This window comes from Momordica charantia, assembly GCF_013281855.1.
Source record: "Momordica charantia cultivar OHB3-1 chromosome 3 unlocalized genomic scaffold, Mcharantia_2.0 BLBB01000003.1, whole genome shotgun sequence".
NCBI lineage: Eukaryota > Viridiplantae > Streptophyta > Magnoliopsida > Cucurbitales > Cucurbitaceae > Momordica > Momordica charantia.
In genome coordinates this window covers 16082388-16102386 of record NW_028275161.1, presented here as the reverse complement: position 1 = coordinate 16102386, position 19999 = coordinate 16082388, and the positions used below count along the sequence as shown (strand labels likewise).

General features: G+C 35.7%; 3 protein-coding genes across 5 annotated transcripts; 2 read left to right on the top strand and 1 right to left on the bottom strand.

The window, feature by feature from the left end:
* Positions 1–505: 505 nt before the first annotated feature.
* LOC111012716 (copper ion binding protein) lies at positions 506–3223 on the top strand. 2 transcript variants are annotated; one of them, XM_022286970.2, is made up of 4 exons: positions 506–695; positions 787–904; positions 2116–2154; positions 2705–3223. In XM_022286970.2, exons 2-4 carry the CDS (start codon positions 800–802, stop codon positions 2912–2914), a joined length of 354 nt encoding a protein of 117 aa, XP_022142662.1. In that variant the 5' UTR covers positions 506–695; positions 787–799; the 3' UTR covers positions 2915–3223. The 2 variants fall into 2 exon arrangements, with proteins under 2 accessions (XP_022142662.1, XP_022142661.1); XM_022286969.2 differs by having other exon boundaries at positions 509–695; positions 782–904.
* Positions 3224–4744: 1521 nt separating this feature from the next.
* Positions 4745–7891, bottom strand: LOC111012531 (small ribosomal subunit protein eS25y). Its single transcript, XM_022286692.2, has 4 exons — positions 7733–7891; positions 6876–6950; positions 6568–6702; positions 4745–5180 (listed from the first exon to the last, which is right to left on the bottom strand). Exons 1-4 carry the CDS (start codon positions 7733–7735, stop codon positions 5067–5069), a joined length of 327 nt encoding a protein of 108 aa, XP_022142384.1. The 5' UTR covers positions 7736–7891; the 3' UTR covers positions 4745–5066.
* A 991-nt stretch (positions 7892–8882) lies between these two features.
* On the top strand, positions 8883–19235 carry LOC111012538 (sec23/sec24 transport family protein). Of its 2 annotated transcripts, none has more exons than XM_022286705.2 (14): positions 8883–9294; positions 9768–9833; positions 11203–11256; positions 11351–11523; positions 11654–11840; positions 11971–12116; positions 12195–12349; positions 12681–12762; positions 12963–13078; positions 15005–15097; positions 15879–16002; positions 17634–17911; positions 18236–18450; positions 18545–19235. In XM_022286705.2, exons 1-14 carry the CDS (start codon positions 8967–8969, stop codon positions 18754–18756), a joined length of 2229 nt encoding a protein of 742 aa, XP_022142397.2. In that variant the 5' UTR covers positions 8883–8966; the 3' UTR covers positions 18757–19235. The 2 variants fall into 2 exon arrangements, with proteins under 2 accessions (XP_022142397.2, XP_087977903.1); XM_088121777.1 differs by having other exon boundaries at positions 9152–9294; positions 11203–11266.
* Positions 19236–19999: the final 764 nt, after the last annotated feature.

Genomic DNA, 19999 nt, shown 5'->3' with positions numbered 1-19999 from the left:
TTAAATCGAAAATTTTAAAATGATTAAGATGATTAAGGATCAAACTAAACTCAATGTTTTGATCGTGGTACTTTTAATTTAATTTTTGATATTTATATTTTTAAAACGTTAAATTTAATTTGTACTTTCAAATATATTTTTTTTCATTTTAGTATTGTACTTTCAAACATTAGTTTTAGTTCATATATTAAAAAAAGTGACAAATTTTATCTCTATTTGTAAAATTTTAATAAACAAAATTTATACCCAACTAAGACCATTTTATACCAATTCAGTGGATAATAAGAAATCAGGTAAGAAGATTTAAAAGTAAATGTATTAAAATAAAAAAAGTAATATATATAAATTAAAATAGACGTTTTTGAGAGCAGAAATATTAAAATAAGCCCAAACAAAGTCAAAAGGCGAAAATATAAAGAAGAAAATAGTATTTAAACCCAAACTAAAATTTAGTAAAAATGCAGACAGGTGTTGTAATTTTGTTGATTCGTTTCTTAGATCAAACGGGTTCCAGTTTCTTGATCTCCACACATTTCGCCTTCATAATTTTTTTACATCCACGAGAAAAAGCCCTATTCTGACTTCCTCCACAGCGACGCCCACCGTTTTCTTCCCGAATCTCTCTCTTCTCACTTCTCACTTCTCATCTCACTCATCTTTGTTCTTCACAGTTCTTGATCTTTGTTCTCTTTTCGGTAAGTGATCTTCTGCAAGCTACATGTTGCATGTTTTCCCGATGATTGTTCCGTTTCAATAGCATCACTCGTTTTCTCCTGGTTAGGAAAGGCGATCGATCGAAATGGCAGCAGCGCGGACGGCGGCGAGGATTGTTTCTCGAAGGTTCTCGAGCAGCGGCAAGATACTTAGCGAGGAAGAGAAGGCTGCCGAGAATGTCTACATCAAGGTGACCGTCTGGAGCCTCCGACCTGTGATTTTTGTGTGTTTGCCAAATGATTGTGTGCTTTTTAAATTTGTTTTTTGTTAGGTCGCGTTGGTTGTTTCATTCATTATAAATGATGAAATGGATAGAAAAGTATGGCGAATTTACTTGCTGTAAATATGTAGTATAGCTTGTTTTGAGTTTATCGAAGGATAGAGTTCTACAGTTTCGAATGAGTCTACTGTTCTCTTTTATTTTTCTGCTGTTCATTTTAATCTTTATTAGTATTATTTGGTATTAGAGACAGTTTCAAAGATATTGAGCGATCGGAGTCCCTTTGTGTTGAAGGCGAAAGTTCCTACGTCTGTTCGTAGGATCGGTACTATAATTTCAAGAGCGGTATTGCAGTATTTGGTGTCAAATAAAATGGCTTCGATCCTAATAGTGACGTGTGCAAAGATATCTTTCCCCTTTGAGGATGAGAGTTTTGTTCAAGGGAGGAGGAAAAAAACGATCATGTTTTACTTTATCAACTAGGCTTGTCTTTAATTTTGAATAATTGGGTATTTAGATATGTTTTTAGGTTCGCATTTATCTTCTTATTAGTGATTTTCCTAATTTTAGGGATTTCTAATAGTTTGCTGTTTTTCATATGTTATCATATTTGAATGATGAAATGAGCGATAAAGTATGGAGAATTCACTTATGGGAAATGTACATGGTTTTGCCTTTTGATTTATTTGAAGAGTCAATAATGGCGGTCTAGACTCCCTCTAACAAGTGTACCATCCTTTTAAGTTTCTATTGCTCAATTGTATTTTTAATTTAGTATAGGCTCATACCTTATTTTGTCTAGTGGGTTAGATGGTGTTATTGAAGTAGAAGATTGGTTTTTGGATATTGCCATAGAGATTCATGACTTGGGAATTAAAACTACTTCTTTGTGGAGTTCTGTAGTTATTCATTTTGACATTACAATATAACTGAAAGCTTTTTCTAGTTAGTTGTATTTTCATTGTTCTTAATGAAAGTTTAGTTTATCAACATATATAACTGAATTTTTTAATGTGGGACATTTGTCTAAGTTGAAACATCAAATGGCGAACTCTTGGAGATTTTTCAACGCCAAGAGTTTGTTTTATGTATGAGTGTACATCCCACCTTTACCATCTACTTTCTTATGATGTCTTTAGTACATTTTCTCCATTCGTAGCTTATTGATTGTGATTTTGCAGAAAACTGAACAAGAGAAACTGGAGAAGCTTGCACGCAAGGTATGCTTGTAGATCCTTAAAAATTCCGCTTGGGAACATGAGTTTGAAATTATTTGGATCTTGGATAATCTAGCTTTTACAGACTAAAATTTTATAATTCTTTTCATTGTTGTAAAACTATAATATTATCTTATTGAAGTAAAATTTTAGATGTCCTATGTAATTGACAAGGTTTGCAGTGAAAATAGATTTATCATTTTTATTGGGTAAACAGAGCCATTGATTGTGGTTTTAAAACATTTTATGCTTACACTAAGTGTTTTGATGGTTCTACGATATTATGTGAACCAATTTTTCAACAAATTAATTTTTGTAATGCTCATATGAGAGTGAACATTGATGAATGCCAAAGCAACTTGATTAAAGTAAATGGAAGTCGAAAACCACCCTGGCCATTTATTTAGCTCCATTATCATATTTACTTTCTTTCCACTCGCTGCGGTGAATTGCTTGTACTTGAACATCTAGGTCTGTGGTAATATAATTTTATTTTCTTGAGTGAGAGTTAGATGTTCTAATCCTCCAGGCTACAAATGCCGAATGTTTCTAGGGACCTAAACCAGAAGAAAAGCCGGGAGGTTCAGCGGCTGATTCCATTCCAAGTGGCTCAGCCTCAGCATCAGCATCAGGAGCATCAGCAGAGAAGATATCTACTGACAAACACCGCAATTACGCTGTTGTAGCGGGAACTGTGACTATTCTTGGTGCAGTTGGCTGGTATCTCAAATCTAAAAAGAAGCCAGAAGAAGTCCAGGACTGAGATAGCAAACAGCATGTTGTTTTTCATCTCATCAGCGTCTGAAGGAAGAGGAGGAGGTGAGTGTTCTTCTTTCTTCTGCTGAATAAACCTTTAATCGAGTGCATATGGCTCTTGGTTAACGAAAACATTCTGTTTAGATTTACGTTTCTCTCTGGAAATGGTTCTCTTCAACCTTATTTCATTTCCTGGAAATTGACAGTGAGAGACTGCATGGGTGCATGCTTTGTGACCAAGATTTGGTTTAATTGGGTTTCAATTTCACATTCTCTCCAATAAATATTGAGTAAATAGAAACTCCAATTTGATTGATGACTTTATGAAAAGCTATCATGTATCTATCAAATTTTCGTCTAGGATGGTTTGAAATGGGGTGTTCTCCAATTTTCCAAAGAGGGTGTTCACATCCTTAATGTCGTACAATGATTTTTTAGAAAATGAAAAAATTGATCACTCCCAAACATAAACTTAATATTTTCAGAGGGATTCATTAGAACAATTCATTTTGAACAAAATCATCCCTAATATAAGATTTGGTGCAGTTGTGTGGTCGGTCTTCTTTGGCGTCGGGAGGAGTGAATTTTCGAGGATAAGAAGTCTTCTTTTTACTAAGTAAAATTAATAACAAAATAATCAACAATAAACTCTCAACCAGAGTTTGAGATTTGAATGTCTCGATTTTATAGAAATGTTAGATGGAAATATTAATGATTGGTATTTGAAGAAAAATTACAGAAAGTGTGAAAATAGATGAAAATGTTTTGAATTAGTAAATAAAATTTTAATTAGACTATAAATTATTACTTTTAACCATCGTATCGATGTTTTATTTATTAATTCAAATAATTTTTATAATTTTTGTAATTTTTTCGAAATATCTGTTGATATCAACATTTTTGGGAGCTATATATTTTCATCGACATCACTGTAGGCAGACAAGCATAAGAATCCTCTGCAACACTATTTAGGGTGACATTGTGGTGAAACTCTTGTGCATTCTAACTAGCAAGGCCCTCTTATGCACCTTTAAATCACACTTCTTTTTTTTTTTGGGTTATGGATATTCATACAACCACCAACTGTATAATCTTAGTGTTCAATGTGTATTATTTAACAATCTCAATTTTCAATCATTTAACCCTTCTATTTTACCAAGTGAGATACTAATTAGATTATACCTTTTATGTTTACTGCAACAATAACTTTTACGTTTGATGCAACGTAAAGATGTCTTTTGTAACAAGTAGTTCTGTTTAGTTGGATTGTATTGCCACTTGACTCTGTCTCCTTCAATCACTTGCATATACTTCAAATGTTTTAGAATGTCAATCTTTTGGCTCGACTCACCTCTCACCCAATCTCACCTCGACACACTTTCCACACTTGAAAGTAAACTTGAGAATATTAGGCATCCTCGTGAACACTCAAGGGGCAAGGTCTTACCATTAAATAGATACACTTGAGATAGAGGACGTGGCAAGTTTAAAAGTTTGGCTCCCGCCCGTATGCTTTGTACCTCAGTACCGATACCTCATGTAACCCCTTTCGAAAACCAGCCAAGATATGCTTAGCCAAGCCAAATTTTCTTTGCTGGACCTCATACTAATGTAGCACCTAAGACCGTACAAAGCTTCGGTGAGCACAACCAAGACTACCTTTGTGCTTCACAATTCTCATCTTAATGGTTAAGAAAACTTGAGTTAGAAAGTATATTCCAACGAACAGACAACACAGTTGATCCTCAACGAAGTCTCGAAGTATTTACCTGCATTCATGTTACTACTGCCTCAACCCTAGTACAAAATTTGATAGTTACCAAAAAAAAACTTAATGTGGAAAATAATTATGCCCATGACATTAAGTACAGCTGTAACTTCTGTAATTTCCTCAAACAGGAATTCACAAATCTTGTTCATATTAAATTGCTTGAGCTCAGAACATAAACCACGTGACAGTGAATTGCCAAGCCACAGATAAGAAAATGTTTCAAAAATTACGTTTGAGCAATGCAAATAATTTTCATCCGAGTTCTCAATGCAACATCATTCAACAGATGCAGAAGATAATGTTCAAAACCATAGATATTATTAGCTCCTGACATGGTGGCCTCACAAAAAATAACAAGATGTCCCTCTTGCAAACAGAAACTCTTTGATCATGTATTTGTGGCTCTAGTGTATATCTGTTGGCTAGAATGAGCCGATATGAGCCTAATTGAACCTCTCGCCATCAAATCCTTAATTGCCCGACGTGCCAATGATCCATTGATCTGATGAATTGTAAGGAACAACAAAACAACGAAAGACTTTTATCAGTTTGCCATAACTTGATAACAATCAATCCAAAACCAATATTAATTTGGTTGGATAACAGGAATGACATGAGAACCAAAGAAAATTTTATTTCTGGTAAATAATGACATATTGAGGACGTTAGATACTTTATCTTATGGTTAATGCAAACGTAACTATATCTCAATGGGCTAAAAGTGATTATTTCAAATCCAAGGAATTAATAGGGTGCAAAGGGTGTGTTTGGGAGTGATTTTGGCATTGCAAAGTCACTTTTGTTATTGTCAAAATCACTTCCCTTCTTATTGATCATGTTTGGCCAATTAAAAATTTGATTTTAAGAAAGCTTAAAATCACTTTAAATTGATTTTTAAGGTATCACTTGCGTGATAATTTTAGAAAATCAATTATACTTAAATCTTTGTTTTCAAAATCACTCATTCTAATCACTCCTGAAAATAAACCACTCCTAAAAATAAACCTCTGTGAGAGTTCTAGTAAGTGCAGTTTGAGAATATTATTAGTATATTAGTGGGAGAGTATTATGGTGAGTTGTTATAAATAAGGGTAGTAGGGGAGGGAAAAGGACATCTTGGAGAATGGTTTTGTGTGAGAAACTTGAGAGAGTTCTTGGGAGAGAGATAGCCCTCTCGAAAGGCTATCGGTATTGTAATCCCTATTTTGTATTGCAATATAGTGTTCTTGTTAGGTTCTTGTATTTGGGATACCTAACAACCTCCTTCCTGACATGACATCAAACTAGAGGAGGTACTTTGGTAAACGTGTCAAACGACTCAAACCAATGGATGTATATTTACTTTTATGTGGCATCTCAAATGAAATGCTATATTCGTAATAAAGTAGGAAAAATATAAGAAAGAAGGTTATCTTTTGCTACGGAGGTAGTTTCTGAATGCATAAACCTATGTAATGCAATTTTCTCTTATTCAATGAAAGTTGGTATCTCGTCAAAAAAAAAAAAAAAAAAAACTATAGAATGAATCAGATCATGTGTTTTGGAACCGTAAGATGTAAAAACACAATAACATGCTCGATTAAATAAAGATTAACAGATGAAGGTTGGCCTAGAACATTTCTTAAATACGGGCAGTCTTTGACATGGAGGTCAAATTATGTAACAATCATGTAATGATGTTCGTAAAAAGCAGAGAAAGAGGCTCGACCTATAATCACCCACCTACAGCTTCTTTCTCCTATCCATTTTCAAAGTATCAAAGGGAGTAGTTTGAGGCGTGCAGACTTCAAACAAACATAAAGAAACATGGTCCATATTCCACAATAAAAAAGACAGAATTTTGACAACATGGGACAAATATAAGCAAAATGGGATTGAGCAAACCATACCCTCAATCTGTCGGATAGGATGGAAGGAGTGATAAGCTTGTACTTTGGAGCTTCTGAAAGAAGCTTGTCGTAGGTTCCCTGATCAAACAATACCAAGTTATTCACCTTCTCCTTCTGCTTTCCCTTGCTCCATTTCTGAACAACAAACAGTAATAAGAATTGTAAATACAACACTCAATGATAAAATTTACAAAAAATTCCTCAAACAAACTAACACTAGCAACAGGCATGAAAAATGTACCTGAATGCTCACTAGACCCATAATCACTAAACTTTCAAAACAAAACAGTCATCACATAAAGAATTACCTTCTTCTTCTGCTTTCCTCCGCCAGATTTAGCAGGCTTGGATGACGGAGGAGGAGCCTTATCCTTCTTCGGTGCCTGTTAGATAGATACCAAGTAGGAAAAAGTTACATCTCTGAATTCATGCATTGTATAACACTTGAACCTTCCCATATTTTCGACTTTCAGTAGAAAAATTACTTGTACTTTTTACCCTAGAACCTCACATATAGAAAGTAGAAACAGAGAAACCGTCATGATTTTTTTCTTTTCTTATATCCGCGAGTATACGGGCAACTGACAAGCTTGCATGCACCTCGATTAATCTCACAAGACAACCGCTTGACCCTACTACATTTCGTTGTCAATGTATCTTGTATATTCTAGGTAGGTGACCACCATAGTTTAAAAGCATTCTCTCTAAGTATTTCACTATTTACCTATATTGCCTCAAATTGACCACTAGGCCGATCCACGATGGTTCAGAGAAACCATCATGATACATCCCTATAATTGCTGCTGATTCATCTCAACCATACTTCAGATCCAACAAAGAAAAATAATCGACCTCATTGCCGTCCAGTCCAATCCAACTAATTCCGCAACTTTAATGTTAAAAAATTAGTCGATTAGGCTCTGTTTTCTAACCAATAAAATCAGCATAGAACATGGGCTCACGCAATAACGATTTTATATCGCTTATTTTCCACAAAACAAAACTAATTCCGGAAAACCTAGCATCGCTTTATCAACTAAAGATCACAAGGGAAAAGTTGCAGTAGTTCACAAGAAGATTCTACACCAGTCTTACTCGATGGCCTACGTAACATACAGTAAGAGAAAAAGAAGATAACTTTAAGGATTCAGTGTAAATAGCATACCATGTTGGCTGGGTATTGCGCAGAGAATTTGGCTCAACGACGAAGCAGAAGCTTGTTGTGGGTGAACTTTGGCTGGAGTTCAGATCATAATAATAAAGTCTAGGGTTTCTCCGTTGATGACTGTACAGGGATTTTTGTTTTCTTTAGATTTAAAAACTATATTAGTACTTTTTGTTTTGATTTTGTTCTTGAATGCACTTTCAAAATATCTATTATATTCATTTATTAAAAAAAAGGAGTTAATTTGGTTATTATTTTTTAGTAGGTTAAATATAGAGTGGCCATAGGAAATAAATGCCATATGAGCTAATGTTGGTGATTTTAATCTCTTTCTAAAAATTTGGCATAGTTTTTATACCCTGTGAAAACTTTTTACTAAAAATTTATGGTTATATTTTTAATTCATTTATTAAGTGGAATATAATATTAAAATTGATATGAATGAAGTAAGATAAAAGACATAATAAATAGATTAATGGTCATTTTTTAAAAGTACGAGGATACGATGGATATTTTCAAAAACTATTGATAGTTAGTTAGGGATCATTTTTACCATTTAAAAAGAGGTATAAAATATGGAGATGGGTAATTTATACATTCTTATCGTTTATAGTTTTATAATTGACGTTAATCAAACACGATTTAAGTAGATAAAAGTATATAATTACCATTTTTAAGGTTGATAATTCGATCTTCCATGATGTAATAAAAAAATAAAAAGACAGTTTTGACAAGTGATTTCATATTTATATAACTAGATCTTAAACGTTTTTTTCCCCCAAAGTTTATATTATTTTATTTACTTGAACATTAATGACTTAATCGCACTACTTCCCTACCTAAGCTTGAGATTGTATCCAACAAAATTAAAAGTAATTTAAAATTGAAAACCACAAATAAAAAATTGAATTTTCATAATCAATATTGTAAAATAAAAAAAAATAAAAAGAAAAAGAACCCCCCCCCCCCCCCCCCCCCCCCCCCCCCCCAACCCCCCGGAAAACTAATTATAAAATCTCAAAAAAGAAGACGTCGTCATGGAGTGCCACGTCAGCAAATATAAATTGACAAGGCGCGTCACAATTGGTTCATCTTATGTGGAATGCCACGTCTGTTTTTTATTATTTTTAAATTATTAATTTTTGGAACATACAATCTCCGACGAGCGGCACCATTTCCTGTGCTTCGCTCTCGGTTTCAACGGAGACGGAGAGCTAAAAACTCGGGGCTGGCCATGGCTGTTAGAGCTACAGTATCTCGCTTCCCAGTCGATGCGGATGCTCAGGAGAATTCTGGCCTTCCATGGGGAGTCGCCGTCACCCCCTTCGCCGCCAAGGACGAGAACGGCCGGCCCCCGGCTTACGGATCCGACGCCAACCTCCTCCCCCGCTGCGAGCATTGCTGGGCCTACTTCAACTCCTACTGCGACCTCGAGCATTGGGCATGGACCTGTGCCCTCTGCGGCACCCTTAACGGACTCTCCTCTAAGGCTATTGCTCGCTTCTCCAATCCTGAGTCCTGCCCCGAGATGATGTCCTCATTCATAGATCTCGAGCTTCCCGGTCAGTGTTGGTTTTCAATTCGCATTCCTGCCACTGAATCTCTTTAGTTTGCTTGTTTCTTAGCTTGTAATTGTTGGGTTTTTTGGATTAGTGTGGAAGAATCGTTTAGCTGTGGAGTAATGATTCCAATTTTGTTTTTCTCTGCACTCGCGCATTAAGTTGGTTGCGAGAATGGGAAGAGAAAGGAGGATGGTGAATATGAATGTTGTCATTTTTGTTAATTTCATGGAGTCATGGAGCTTGGTTGTTATAATTGACTCATATGTTAATCAGCTGTTGTAATCGTTTTCATGTACCCGACATTCAGCAGAAATTTAGCCTTTTTTTGAAAACCCTATTCCCTCTGGTACCAATGGTCCTATTGATTGATGTGGTATATATTATTTCTGTTGCCTTGTGCATGGTTGTATTTGCTTCTCTTTATTTCTTGGATTTTCCTTCTTTGACATTGATCTACTCTTCCAATCATATAGACGAAGGCTCTGGAGGGGAAGCAATGCAAGCTCGTCCAGTATATGTTGCAGCCATTGATCTGTCATGTAAGATGACTTTGAACCCACTCAGATGCCTATTATCCAAATAATTTTGTTAGAATATCTCTAATCCAATTACGAGGATTACTCTATACTAATCATCAGTTATATCGTCGAAACATGATTCAAAACCTCTGAGTTGTATCCGTCTATCCCTGATAGGTAATGAAAAAAGAGGCCAGTGGTGAAAAGAAGCTAAGAATTTTAATGAAGGTTCTCTAATTTGATATAATCATAGAAATAAGAAAATTACAAAAGAATTTAGAAAGAAAAGTCCAATTACAAGGCACCAAAATAATGCAATCCCATAATTTCTCTTGAGGATTTCATTTTTTTTTTCAACTAACACAAATGGTTAATATAGTTTGGAGTTCGTCACAACTAGTTATGTCAGGCACGTGATTTATCATCATAATTAGTTATAATGTAATTTATTTTCTTTTGATAAAAAGTCGAGCTTTCATTGAAAAAATGAAAGAATATGTCCAGAAAAACCGGCCCACAAAAAGGAGCTAAACTAAAAGAATGAGCTCCAATCATGCCAGATCAAACCTAAGGAGTAATTACAAAACACTTTGCACATCGAGGCCCAAAGGGAAACATGGAACCGAACATGATCTCGCACCTCCTTGCTCGATCTCTCAACCCCTCCAAAAATCCTGTTGTTCCTGTAAAGCCACAAACCCCAAAGAGCAGCAAAGACCCTTGCTTGCACAAAAAATTACCCTTATCCTTGAACGGGAGAAATGAAGAGCCTCCTCAAGCATTGAGCAACAGTCTTTGGCACGAGCATGATGAACCTTGAAAGTCCAAAACAGACAATGTCAATCCCACACTGAAGAAGCAAAGTGGCAAGACCATAGGAGGTGATCAAGATCCTTAGCAGCTCTCTAGCAAAGAATACAACACTGAGGCCCACTCAAAAACTCAAAATCGATATAACGTAATCTATGATGCTGCACATCTTTTTCAAGAACGAACCAGTATTTATTCAATATGTATGCAGGCATTTGCTTATCAGCTGTTATTGACTCGTATAAAAAAAACTGTACGCTTATTTTTCAACCATCCAAATTTTGTTTGGAGGAGATACAATTATATTCTTCTCCAGTATCTGGATCTATCATGATTTTTATTTTCCGAGAGTAGGTTTTATTGTTTCTAGTACCAGTGTTTTGGAGTGAAGATTAAAAGTTTTTATTCTAACATATTGGTCTGGTTAAACAAGATGGAAAAGATGGAAAAATGATTGAAAAGTATGTGCGTTTTGGAAATACCAATTAATTATTTAATACAATTCATCCCTTTTCTTTTTGCGTCCATGACATATTCTTCCTTTTCTTCTTATGTTATTCTATATGGTTTTCAACTGCAGCTTCAGAAGAATTTTTGGAGCTCACCAAAAGTGCATTACTGGCAGCTTTGGAAGGTTTTTAAGTGTTAGATTAAAACCTTATTGTCTTTTAAATCTGTAATTCTTATTAAGTCCTTTTATATGCATGCTGTTTCAATATTTGTCGCAGCTCTTGGGCCTGGTTCACTTTTTGGACTTGCTACCTTCAGCCACAAACTAGGTCTATATGATGTTCAGGGTCCCATACCCGTTGTGAAGAATGTCTTCATTCCCCCTGATACAGAGGGTGCGCTGCCAATTGAGCTTGAAGATGTAATGCCTTTGTTGCAGTTTTTGGCACCGGTATGTAAAAGGTTTTAATGCATTCTACCCTTATACAATTGATTGTTTCGTCAATTATCAAGTAGCTCAGTATCATCACTCTGCTATGCATCACAAATGCATGAGACTTTATTTAGTAACTCGGTTGCAGGTGGAAACATGTAAGGATCGCATTGAGGCTGCTCTTGAAACACTTCGACCGACAACATCATGGGAGAGAACCACAGCAGCAGGTCAAGGAATAGATGGTATATTGATGGGTGGGAGAGGTTTTGGTGTGGCTATGGAAGCACTCCTTAATTACCTTGGATCAGAATATGGAAGCATATTTGCATTAGGCAAGTATTATAGGGGAAAGCTTATATAATAGTTTCTATGTTCTCAAAGAATTGGCATTGAGCAATGTACATTTTTCGTGCAACCAATGTCCATAAATTATGATGTATGGTATTGTCTTATTTACTTCAGCTAGAGTTTTTGCTTTCCTATCTGGCCCTCCTGATTATGGAGCTGGGCAACTTGACACAAGACGATATGGGGAGCAATATGCTAGTAAAGGGGAGGATGCCGACCGTGCATTACTTCCTGAGCAGACCCCATTTTATAGAGAGCTGGTAATATGGCTAATTAGTCTTTGCTCTTATCTTCTCCAATGCTTTTGGGGATTGTAAGAATTGATTTACATCTTACAGGCTACAGTTGCCGTTCAAGCAGGAGTTTGCGTAGACATATTTGCTGTTACAAATGAATACACAGATTTGGCATCCCTAAAATTTCTTAGCATTGAAAGCGGTGGCTCACTATGCCTCTATTCGAGTACTGATGACTCAACTCTTCCCCAGGATATGTGAGTATCTATCTAGCAGTTCGTATTGTTCTTCTCATCTCAAATTCAAAGAAATAAAATATCCAGAACCTTGTAGCATATATGCTTTTAATTATAAATCTGTATAAACTGCATTTACATAGGATTAAAATTGTGCACTTGGGAATTAATGTCATGGTACTCGTGCTTTTCCCAGGTAAAATACATAATGCATGAGAGCTTGTCTTTATCTCATCTATTGGAACAAAAATATGTTAATGCAGATACTTATTAATATTTGAAACCTAAATAACCTTCAATTCTGAAATTGCTATTATCCAGGAGGTAGTTTGATGGGAGAATTCTGTTGCAGGTATCGGATGTTAAGTCGGCCTTATGCTTTTGGTTGCGTATTACGATTAAGAACTTCTTCTGAATTCAAGCCAGGCCGTTGTGTGAGTTTGTAATATTGTTTGAATTATATATTTGTATATGTATATGTGTGTATGTATATGTATATTTATATGTGTGTGTATATATATATATATTTTTGTGTGTGTGTGTGTGTGTGTGTGTATGTATATGTATGTATGTATGTATGTATGCTTACTCTCTAAATTTTTCCATTGTACTTATTTTCTTAACCATTTTGCAGTATGGTCATTTTTTCCCAGATCCACAATATGAGAATGTTCAACATATTATCTGTTGTGATTCTTATGCAACATACGCATATGACTTTGAATTCGGAAATAATGTTGGATTTTCAAGGTATGAAACAACTATTATATTATTTGTGGAATTATTTTCCCTTATTGACAGCTTAGAGAGAAAAAATTTTATAGCATCAAATGATGCTTTTGCCTAATCTTCTTGATATCATTCATATGAAATACTAACAAATACCTATCACTGATATGGTTGTTGCTCACTGTCACCACGTTTTATCTAGTTATACATGAGATGCACACACATTTACAGTTACGGAAAAACTCAAATGGAGAAGATCAGGAGAATAGCAGTAACTTGAATTTTATCGGTTTGATCATTTCATAAGGTTATTTTGGAACATCAATCAAATCAATTACAAATCCTCTCTTTCCTTCACTAAAGGAGGTCAAGGGTAGAAATTGAAAGAAGGTTGAGGGTTGGAAATCTTGGAAAGAGGAATATTGCTCGTCTACAAATAAGACTGGAGACTTTCTTAAGAGAACAAATTCGTATGTGATTGAAAGTATTTCTTAGTATAGGTTCAGACCAAAATGATGGTCGAATAAAGTTTCCAAATGTGGTGCAAGATGGACATAGTACTCGTACCAGCTACTAAAATTCAGAGAAGGTTTCCCAAAATGGCTGTTTGTCCCAATAAGTTAAGATCTGAAGGACTCCTCAGTCCTCATGCCGCTTCTCCATTGCCTGCACCTTAGTAATAAAATGTTGGACAAAAGCGCTGGGTGTTTCCAGCTGTTTTCCTTAGCAATAGGGAGGGCCTGATGCAATTATTTTGTCGTCGACTCAAACATAAGTATCCTCTTATTTCATTGGCCTGTGGGTCTTTTCTACCTTAATTTCACTGGCATTATCCTGACAGTCTTCTTGCCTAGTGTTTTCGAGGCGTAAGGCGCACCGCAAGGCGACAAGCCCTTTGATCGCCTTGAGGCGAGAGGCGATACAAAGGCGACGCCCGAATAAGTAAAAATTATATATATAGTGCATAAATTACCTTAAAAAAATTAATACCAAAATATTAAATGTCAACAAGATATGTAAAACAACCAAATTCTATAAGTTTAGTTCCAGATAAAGACAAGCAACGGCGGAGATTGATGGTGGTGAAGGCTTGAAGCCTGTGAAGGTGAATGTCGAGAGGGAGGGGAGGCAGAGATTGGGTTTGGGTCGCGCAGGTGAGGGTATTTTACAAAAACACACATAAAAAATTAAAGAAAAAAAATAATAAGGCAGATCGCCCCTTGAAGGAGGCGATCGCCTTGCCTTAGGCGATAGGCGTGCCAAGGCGCCCAAAGGCGAGCGCCCGATTGAAGGCGCTCGCCTGGGCACCTTGCGAGGCGCACTTGGGCGAAAATGCCTCGCCTCCGCCTGAGGCGAGCGCCCGGGTGCGCCTCGAAAACATTGTTCTTGCCCTAACTTACAAAATTATACTTGTAGCCAACTTCAGCCCAACATAGTTTCCCTCTTAACTTGGGGATCCATAGCTTAGGAGGTGCTCATACTTTTGAAGTTTGAAGCTGGGTTAAGTTTATCCCTATATACTTCCATGATTTTTTCTTTTACCCTCTACTCTTGATCGTTGATAATTAGGGAAGAGGGGAAGGGGGAGTGGTTCATTTGTGATTAAAGTATATTGTTTTTGCCTTGTCCTTCATAGCCACCATGTACAGCTTTATTTATTATTATTATTTTTTTTTTTGTGTTTCTTGGCCCCCTTTGGTAGACAGCTTTATTTATAGTCGTATCATTCTTAAGGAAAGTTTAGTTTTATGAAAATGATATCCATAATATCAAAATTTCTAGAATTCCTTCAAGTTCTCGTTCAATGTTCATTCTTTGCGAATAAATTAGTTTAGTCTTTGACCTCACTGGCCGGCGTTTCACTAGCTTCCTGTTCTCACGCAATATTCTCTGATCCTTCATGTTACTAGCTTAATAGTACAATCATTATGCTATTGTATTTTGCAGGCATGCTTCTGTGTTTCCTATTGTGCAGATTGCGTTCCAGTATACTGTTGTTGTGCCTCCTGAGGAGCTTTCTAGTTCTGTTCCATCTAGTAGGTACATCCAAATATGCAGAAGACTGTCAACATTAATTTTCCTCATTTCGAATGTTCTAATATCTAAATATCTTCAACATGTGATCTGTTCGATAGGTAGATCTTCTTGTGTAATTGAGGTCTCATAAAAGTGTTGAATTTCAATGATGTATATATATATCAATTATTAACATCAATATTGACTGTCCAGTCCCCTTTGACGAGTTAATGTCTTGTAGGACTGGCCTTTTTTTAACATTTTCTAAATTTACTGGTAGGTAATGACGTCACAGCTTACATTCTCATACTAGAAGCATTCACTAATTTAATTCTTTGTTTCTCTTGATTATGACATGATCGAGGAATTTTAACCACTGTGATGACATGTATTATGCGTCCAGAAAGATTTGCTTAGGTGCACTCTGATGCTTTTCTTAGTCTTATTGCGATACATCTACTCACCTTGGTTTATGAAAGCTTAAAATCCTCGTCACTTTCTTCACTTTATTTTTTACTAATTTCCTCAATATGAAGCAGCATGATAAAATTTATCATGCACATGTTTTTTGTCAATTCAGTTTCTTTTTCTATTTGAGTTATAAGGTCACAATAATCTACAACACTAGTTGCTTTCATGAAGAGAAAGTGAGAAATTTCCTATGACAAAACTTTTCCTCTGGGTTCTGGTTGTCTGAAATCAGCATTTCATAGATAGCGGGAGTCATCATGTACTCTTCTCTTGTCAGTTACTTATATAATAAGTTATTGTGACTAACTTGACACATGATGGATTGTTTATACAGAACTGAACATTCCCTTAAACGAAGACTAAGGATACGAACTATACAGTTTGGCACTGCTCAAAATTTTAATGAGCTTTATGACAGTGTTGAGCCTGAGGTGGTTCTCTCATTGCTCGTTCACAAAGTAAGTCCTTCCAAATCCACCCTCAACTATCTTGAAAACAAATTTTATTTTAGGGTTAGCTGATAGCCTGATATGCACCTTGATTAATTGAGGAGTGCTGAATTTCTGTAACAATCTGCTATGATTATATCTATCAAAGCGATATTCATATGGGAGCATGCTGAATTTCTGTACAATCATGGCTAACAAACAAACAATATGAATATTTCACACATGAATCAGAATCAAAATCAGACATATAATCTTAGATAACCCTTGTTAGAGACGGGGAGGGTGGCGTTTGGTAGAGAGAGGAATGTGGTAGTAAGAGACTTTTAAGGCAGAGTGTGCTTACGGGTGTACATCGGTTGGTGAGGTCGGTTTTCAGGCCAAAATTCCCTCCAACAAACCAACTGCCCTTTTTTTTCCTTCCTTCCTTCTCTTCTTTTCTTTTCCACAGACCTTTGTACTGATTCTATCTCCCCCATGGCCTTTGCATTAAAAAAAATTATATCCAGTCTTGCTGCTGTGAAGACTTCTCGTTGAGAGAAGAAGAATTGGAGTTGAGAATGATAGAAGAAAGGAGAAGAGGAGAGGGTAAGAAAACAAATCTGAAATGAAAATGGAGAAAGAAAAAAGTAGATTTGAAACTTGAAAGGGAGAAGAAAGAAGAAAGATAAAAAAGAAGGGAAGAAAAGAAATTATAGAGGGAAGGTAGTGAAGGTTGAGAAAGGATTAGATAGAAAATGAGAGGTAATGGATAAAACAATAAAAAATAAAGTATAAATATATAAAATAATTAAATTAGAAAAAAATAAATTTGCCATTCACGAATGGAAAAATATATATATATATATATATATATATTTAATATATGTATGTCGGTCGGTTTGGGGGATATTTTTCTGATCGACCGACAGGTCGGTTTTGTACTAATAAAATCGACCTCCGACCGATAGGGTTTTGAAAACCGACCGACTGACATTGGTTTGATCAGATCGGTTTGTCGACCAATCTTGTACACCCCTAAGTGTGGTAGAGACATTTTTTAGAGGGAGGAGTGTGGTAGAAAGAGAGTGACATTTATCTCTCGTTAGATGGGACTTTTAATGGAGGGTAATGGATACTAATGCAAGTCTAAGATTCCAATTTTCACAACTAAAAGTTTGTTGGTGCAATCATAATCATCACCCAGTTTGGGGTAGTTTGTGCAATTCTCCCATTATTTATTTTACAATAAAACCAATGTAATTAAAAATGAAATTATAATAAAATATTAAATTAGTTTAACATATGAAGTTATCTTATCTAAAAAGTTCCATATATGAAATAAATTAAATTTAGAGTGCAATAGAGTATAACAAGAAATCAAATGTAATTATAATATATTTCTATGTATAAAGTCTGCAAAACAAGACAGCTATTTTTAAGAACGCTCACAAAATTTCCATGCAAAACAAAATAAGGATGGCATATGGAGTTGGCTATTGCTAATCCATGCTTGCCTAATTAATTCCACAGCCACTGATTTGACATATTGCAAATGCAGACAATAGTCATTCTGTTTATGTGTACAATGTATGTGCTACCAGCTATAAAAGCAATGTGTCTTTGACATTTATATTGTCTTGATCATACTTTTATTTCTGAAGGTTATATTAGCTTCTTTGGAGCAAGGTGTCCGAGAGGGCAGGGCTCTACTTCACGATTGGCTTGTAATTCTTACCGCACAATACAATGAGGCTTATAAGCTTGTTCATTACAAAAATGGAGCATCAGGGACCTCTCTCACTGATGTTGTATTCTCTCAGTGTCCGCAACTTCAATCTCTACCCCGCTTGGTTTTTGCTTTACTTCGGAACCCTCTCCTTCGTTTTCATGAGGAAGGTATCCACCCCGACTATCGGATCTACCTGCAATGCCTTTTCAGGTAACGTTGTGAACTTGGTTATTTTGAAGATGACCTACCATCTTCCATTATTATGTTGCTCCCGATTTCATAATTCACTGTCAATTTTTCTAATTCAGTAGTGCTTATGTCATATATATTTAACTTAACCTACTCTTGATGCATTATACTATTTCATTTAGAAGGTATACTGGAACAGATTTTGTTTTCCTTGACTTTATGCACCTTGAATTTTTGGCGTTAGCACAAGCTAGAAGAATTTCTTCCAGATATTTATCTTCTATTCCCCTGTTTCTCATCTAATGTGACATTGCTTTGCAACTTAGTTGTCTTTTACTGGTGCAGTGCACTTGAACCAAGTTCCCTACACTGTGCTGTGTATCCAGTGTTGTCATCATATTCTACCCCGGACATTCAAGCATATCCGCGTCACTCGTTGAGTCGTGCTGCACTGATTACTAGTGGCAGTCCAATATTTTTCCTAGACGCTTTCACAACTCTGATTGTGTTTTATTCTTCTGCCGCAGACCGTACTCTTCCATTTCCTCCACCTCAGGATTGTAAGATAATCTGCTGCTTTCATGTGAAAGAGGCGATACTATAAAGTTTGGCTGAAGTGCCTTTTTTTTTTACTTTGCCATGCTGATTTTTCAGGTTTGTTAAGGACTACAATTAACGAACTAAAACAAGACAGATGCATCACCCCAAGACTCATATTTATCCGGGGAGGTCAAGATGATGCTACGGCTTTCGAAAACTATCTTATAGAGGAACAGGATGTCGATGGAAGCGGCCTCACTAGTGTCATGGGTTTCGTTTCCTTCCTCGAAGATATCAAGCAGAGTGTGTTGGAATATCTGAAATAGACTCGTACTGCTTGGAACCCGTCTTTCTCAGCAACGAGACGTGACAATGCATGCTTAAAATGTCCCTGATATTTCAACTACTCTCGAGTCTGACCAATGAAGAGCCCAAATCCAAAACCGAGGGAAGGGATCTATACGAATACTTGCTAGATCATTTTGGTGGATGCTATACAAAGATAATTTTCAGGTTCTTACTTCTTGCTACATCTTTATTAAAGCAATTAACAGGTCTTCAATAATTGCCTATATTTTTCCTGTCTGAACGTGATAAATATATCTATGAGACTAGTTAGAATTGTGCTCATTAGATAGTTTTTTCGGTTATGAAAGGATCAGTTGTTTGGAGAAGGTAACTAGTTTTTCTTCGATCATTTTTGTAGATAATTTGATAGAACTTTATTGTTATGAAATAATTGTGAAGAATATTTGCTTGGAGATGTTGAGTTGTTTAGTCCTATAAATGCATGGTCATTTCTTCATTACAGGTGTTTGTGTCTTCATACATACAAATCCAGTAAACTTCTGTATTCGTCCTTTGAATTCTCTGAACATTGGAAAGCTGAAGACTGATTATGAAATCCTATTTATTTTATATTTTTTATGCCTTCTGGATTGATTTTATGATTCTGTATGCATCCAATCAAGAAGTTTCTAGTTATTGATTTTCATTTCGTTTCTTAATATGGACTTATAGAGAGAGAATGTTGTTAACATGAAATCCTCCATAATTTTTATGTTTTTGTTTCGCTGGATTTTGAGTTAAAATCATATGGATGCGTACAAGTACGAGCACATCATATATCACGAGCTTGTCAAATAAAACATTTGCCTAGTATAGGCGATATAGGACGAGTAATTCAAAGTCAGCCCAAGCCTGAGCATAGTTTAACTGTTTAAAACATATGTCATCAATCAAAAGGTTAAATGTTCGAATCTTCACTTTTACATGAATAAAAAATATATATATTAAAAAAGTACGCCTCTGCTTGACCATGTATAGCCCAAGAAACCTGGGCTAGAATATGGTTGGCATGTTTATTCCTCTTTAGTTGTCTCAATTCAGCATACGAATATAGCTTTTGCGGATTGTGGACAATCTTGGCTTGGAATCCTCTTTGCAGTTGTCATGACAGGCTCTAGTAAATGGGTATAGTGAAAATAACGTTTATTTAATTGTTGAATATTAAGGATATTTGGAAGTGGTTGAGACAAGACCAAAATTACGATATAAATGTGATTTTGA

Bases quoted from the DNA above. Each gene is read 5' to 3' on its own strand.
- LOC111012716 (XM_022286970.2), top strand. From the start codon at position 800: ATGGCAGCAGCGCGGACGGCGGCGAGGATTGTTTCTCGAAGGTTCTCG. The intron at 905-2,115 runs GTGACCGTCTGG...GTGATTTTGCAG, and splicing joins CCGAGAATGTCTACATCAAG to AAAACTGAACAAGAGAAACT. The intron at 2,155-2,704 runs GTATGCTTGTAG...GAATGTTTCTAG, and splicing joins TGGAGAAGCTTGCACGCAAG to GGACCTAAACCAGAAGAAAA.
- LOC111012531 (XM_022286692.2), bottom strand. The intron at 6,703-6,875 runs GTAATTCTTTAT...TTTGTTGTTCAG, and splicing joins GAGGAAAGCAGAAGAAGAAG to AAATGGAGCAAGGGAAAGCA. The intron at 5,181-6,567 runs GTATGGTTTGCT...ACAATTCATCAG, and splicing joins TCCTATCCGACAGATTGAGG to ATCAATGGATCATTGGCACG.
- LOC111012538 (XM_022286705.2), top strand. From the start codon at position 8,967: ATGGCTGTTAGAGCTACAGTATCTCGCTTCCCAGTCGATGCGGATGCT. The intron at 13,079-15,004 runs GTATGAAACAAC...TGTATTTTGCAG, and splicing joins AATAATGTTGGATTTTCAAG to GCATGCTTCTGTGTTTCCTA. The intron at 18,451-18,544 runs GTAAGATAATCT...CTGATTTTTCAG, and splicing joins ATTTCCTCCACCTCAGGATT to GTTTGTTAAGGACTACAATT.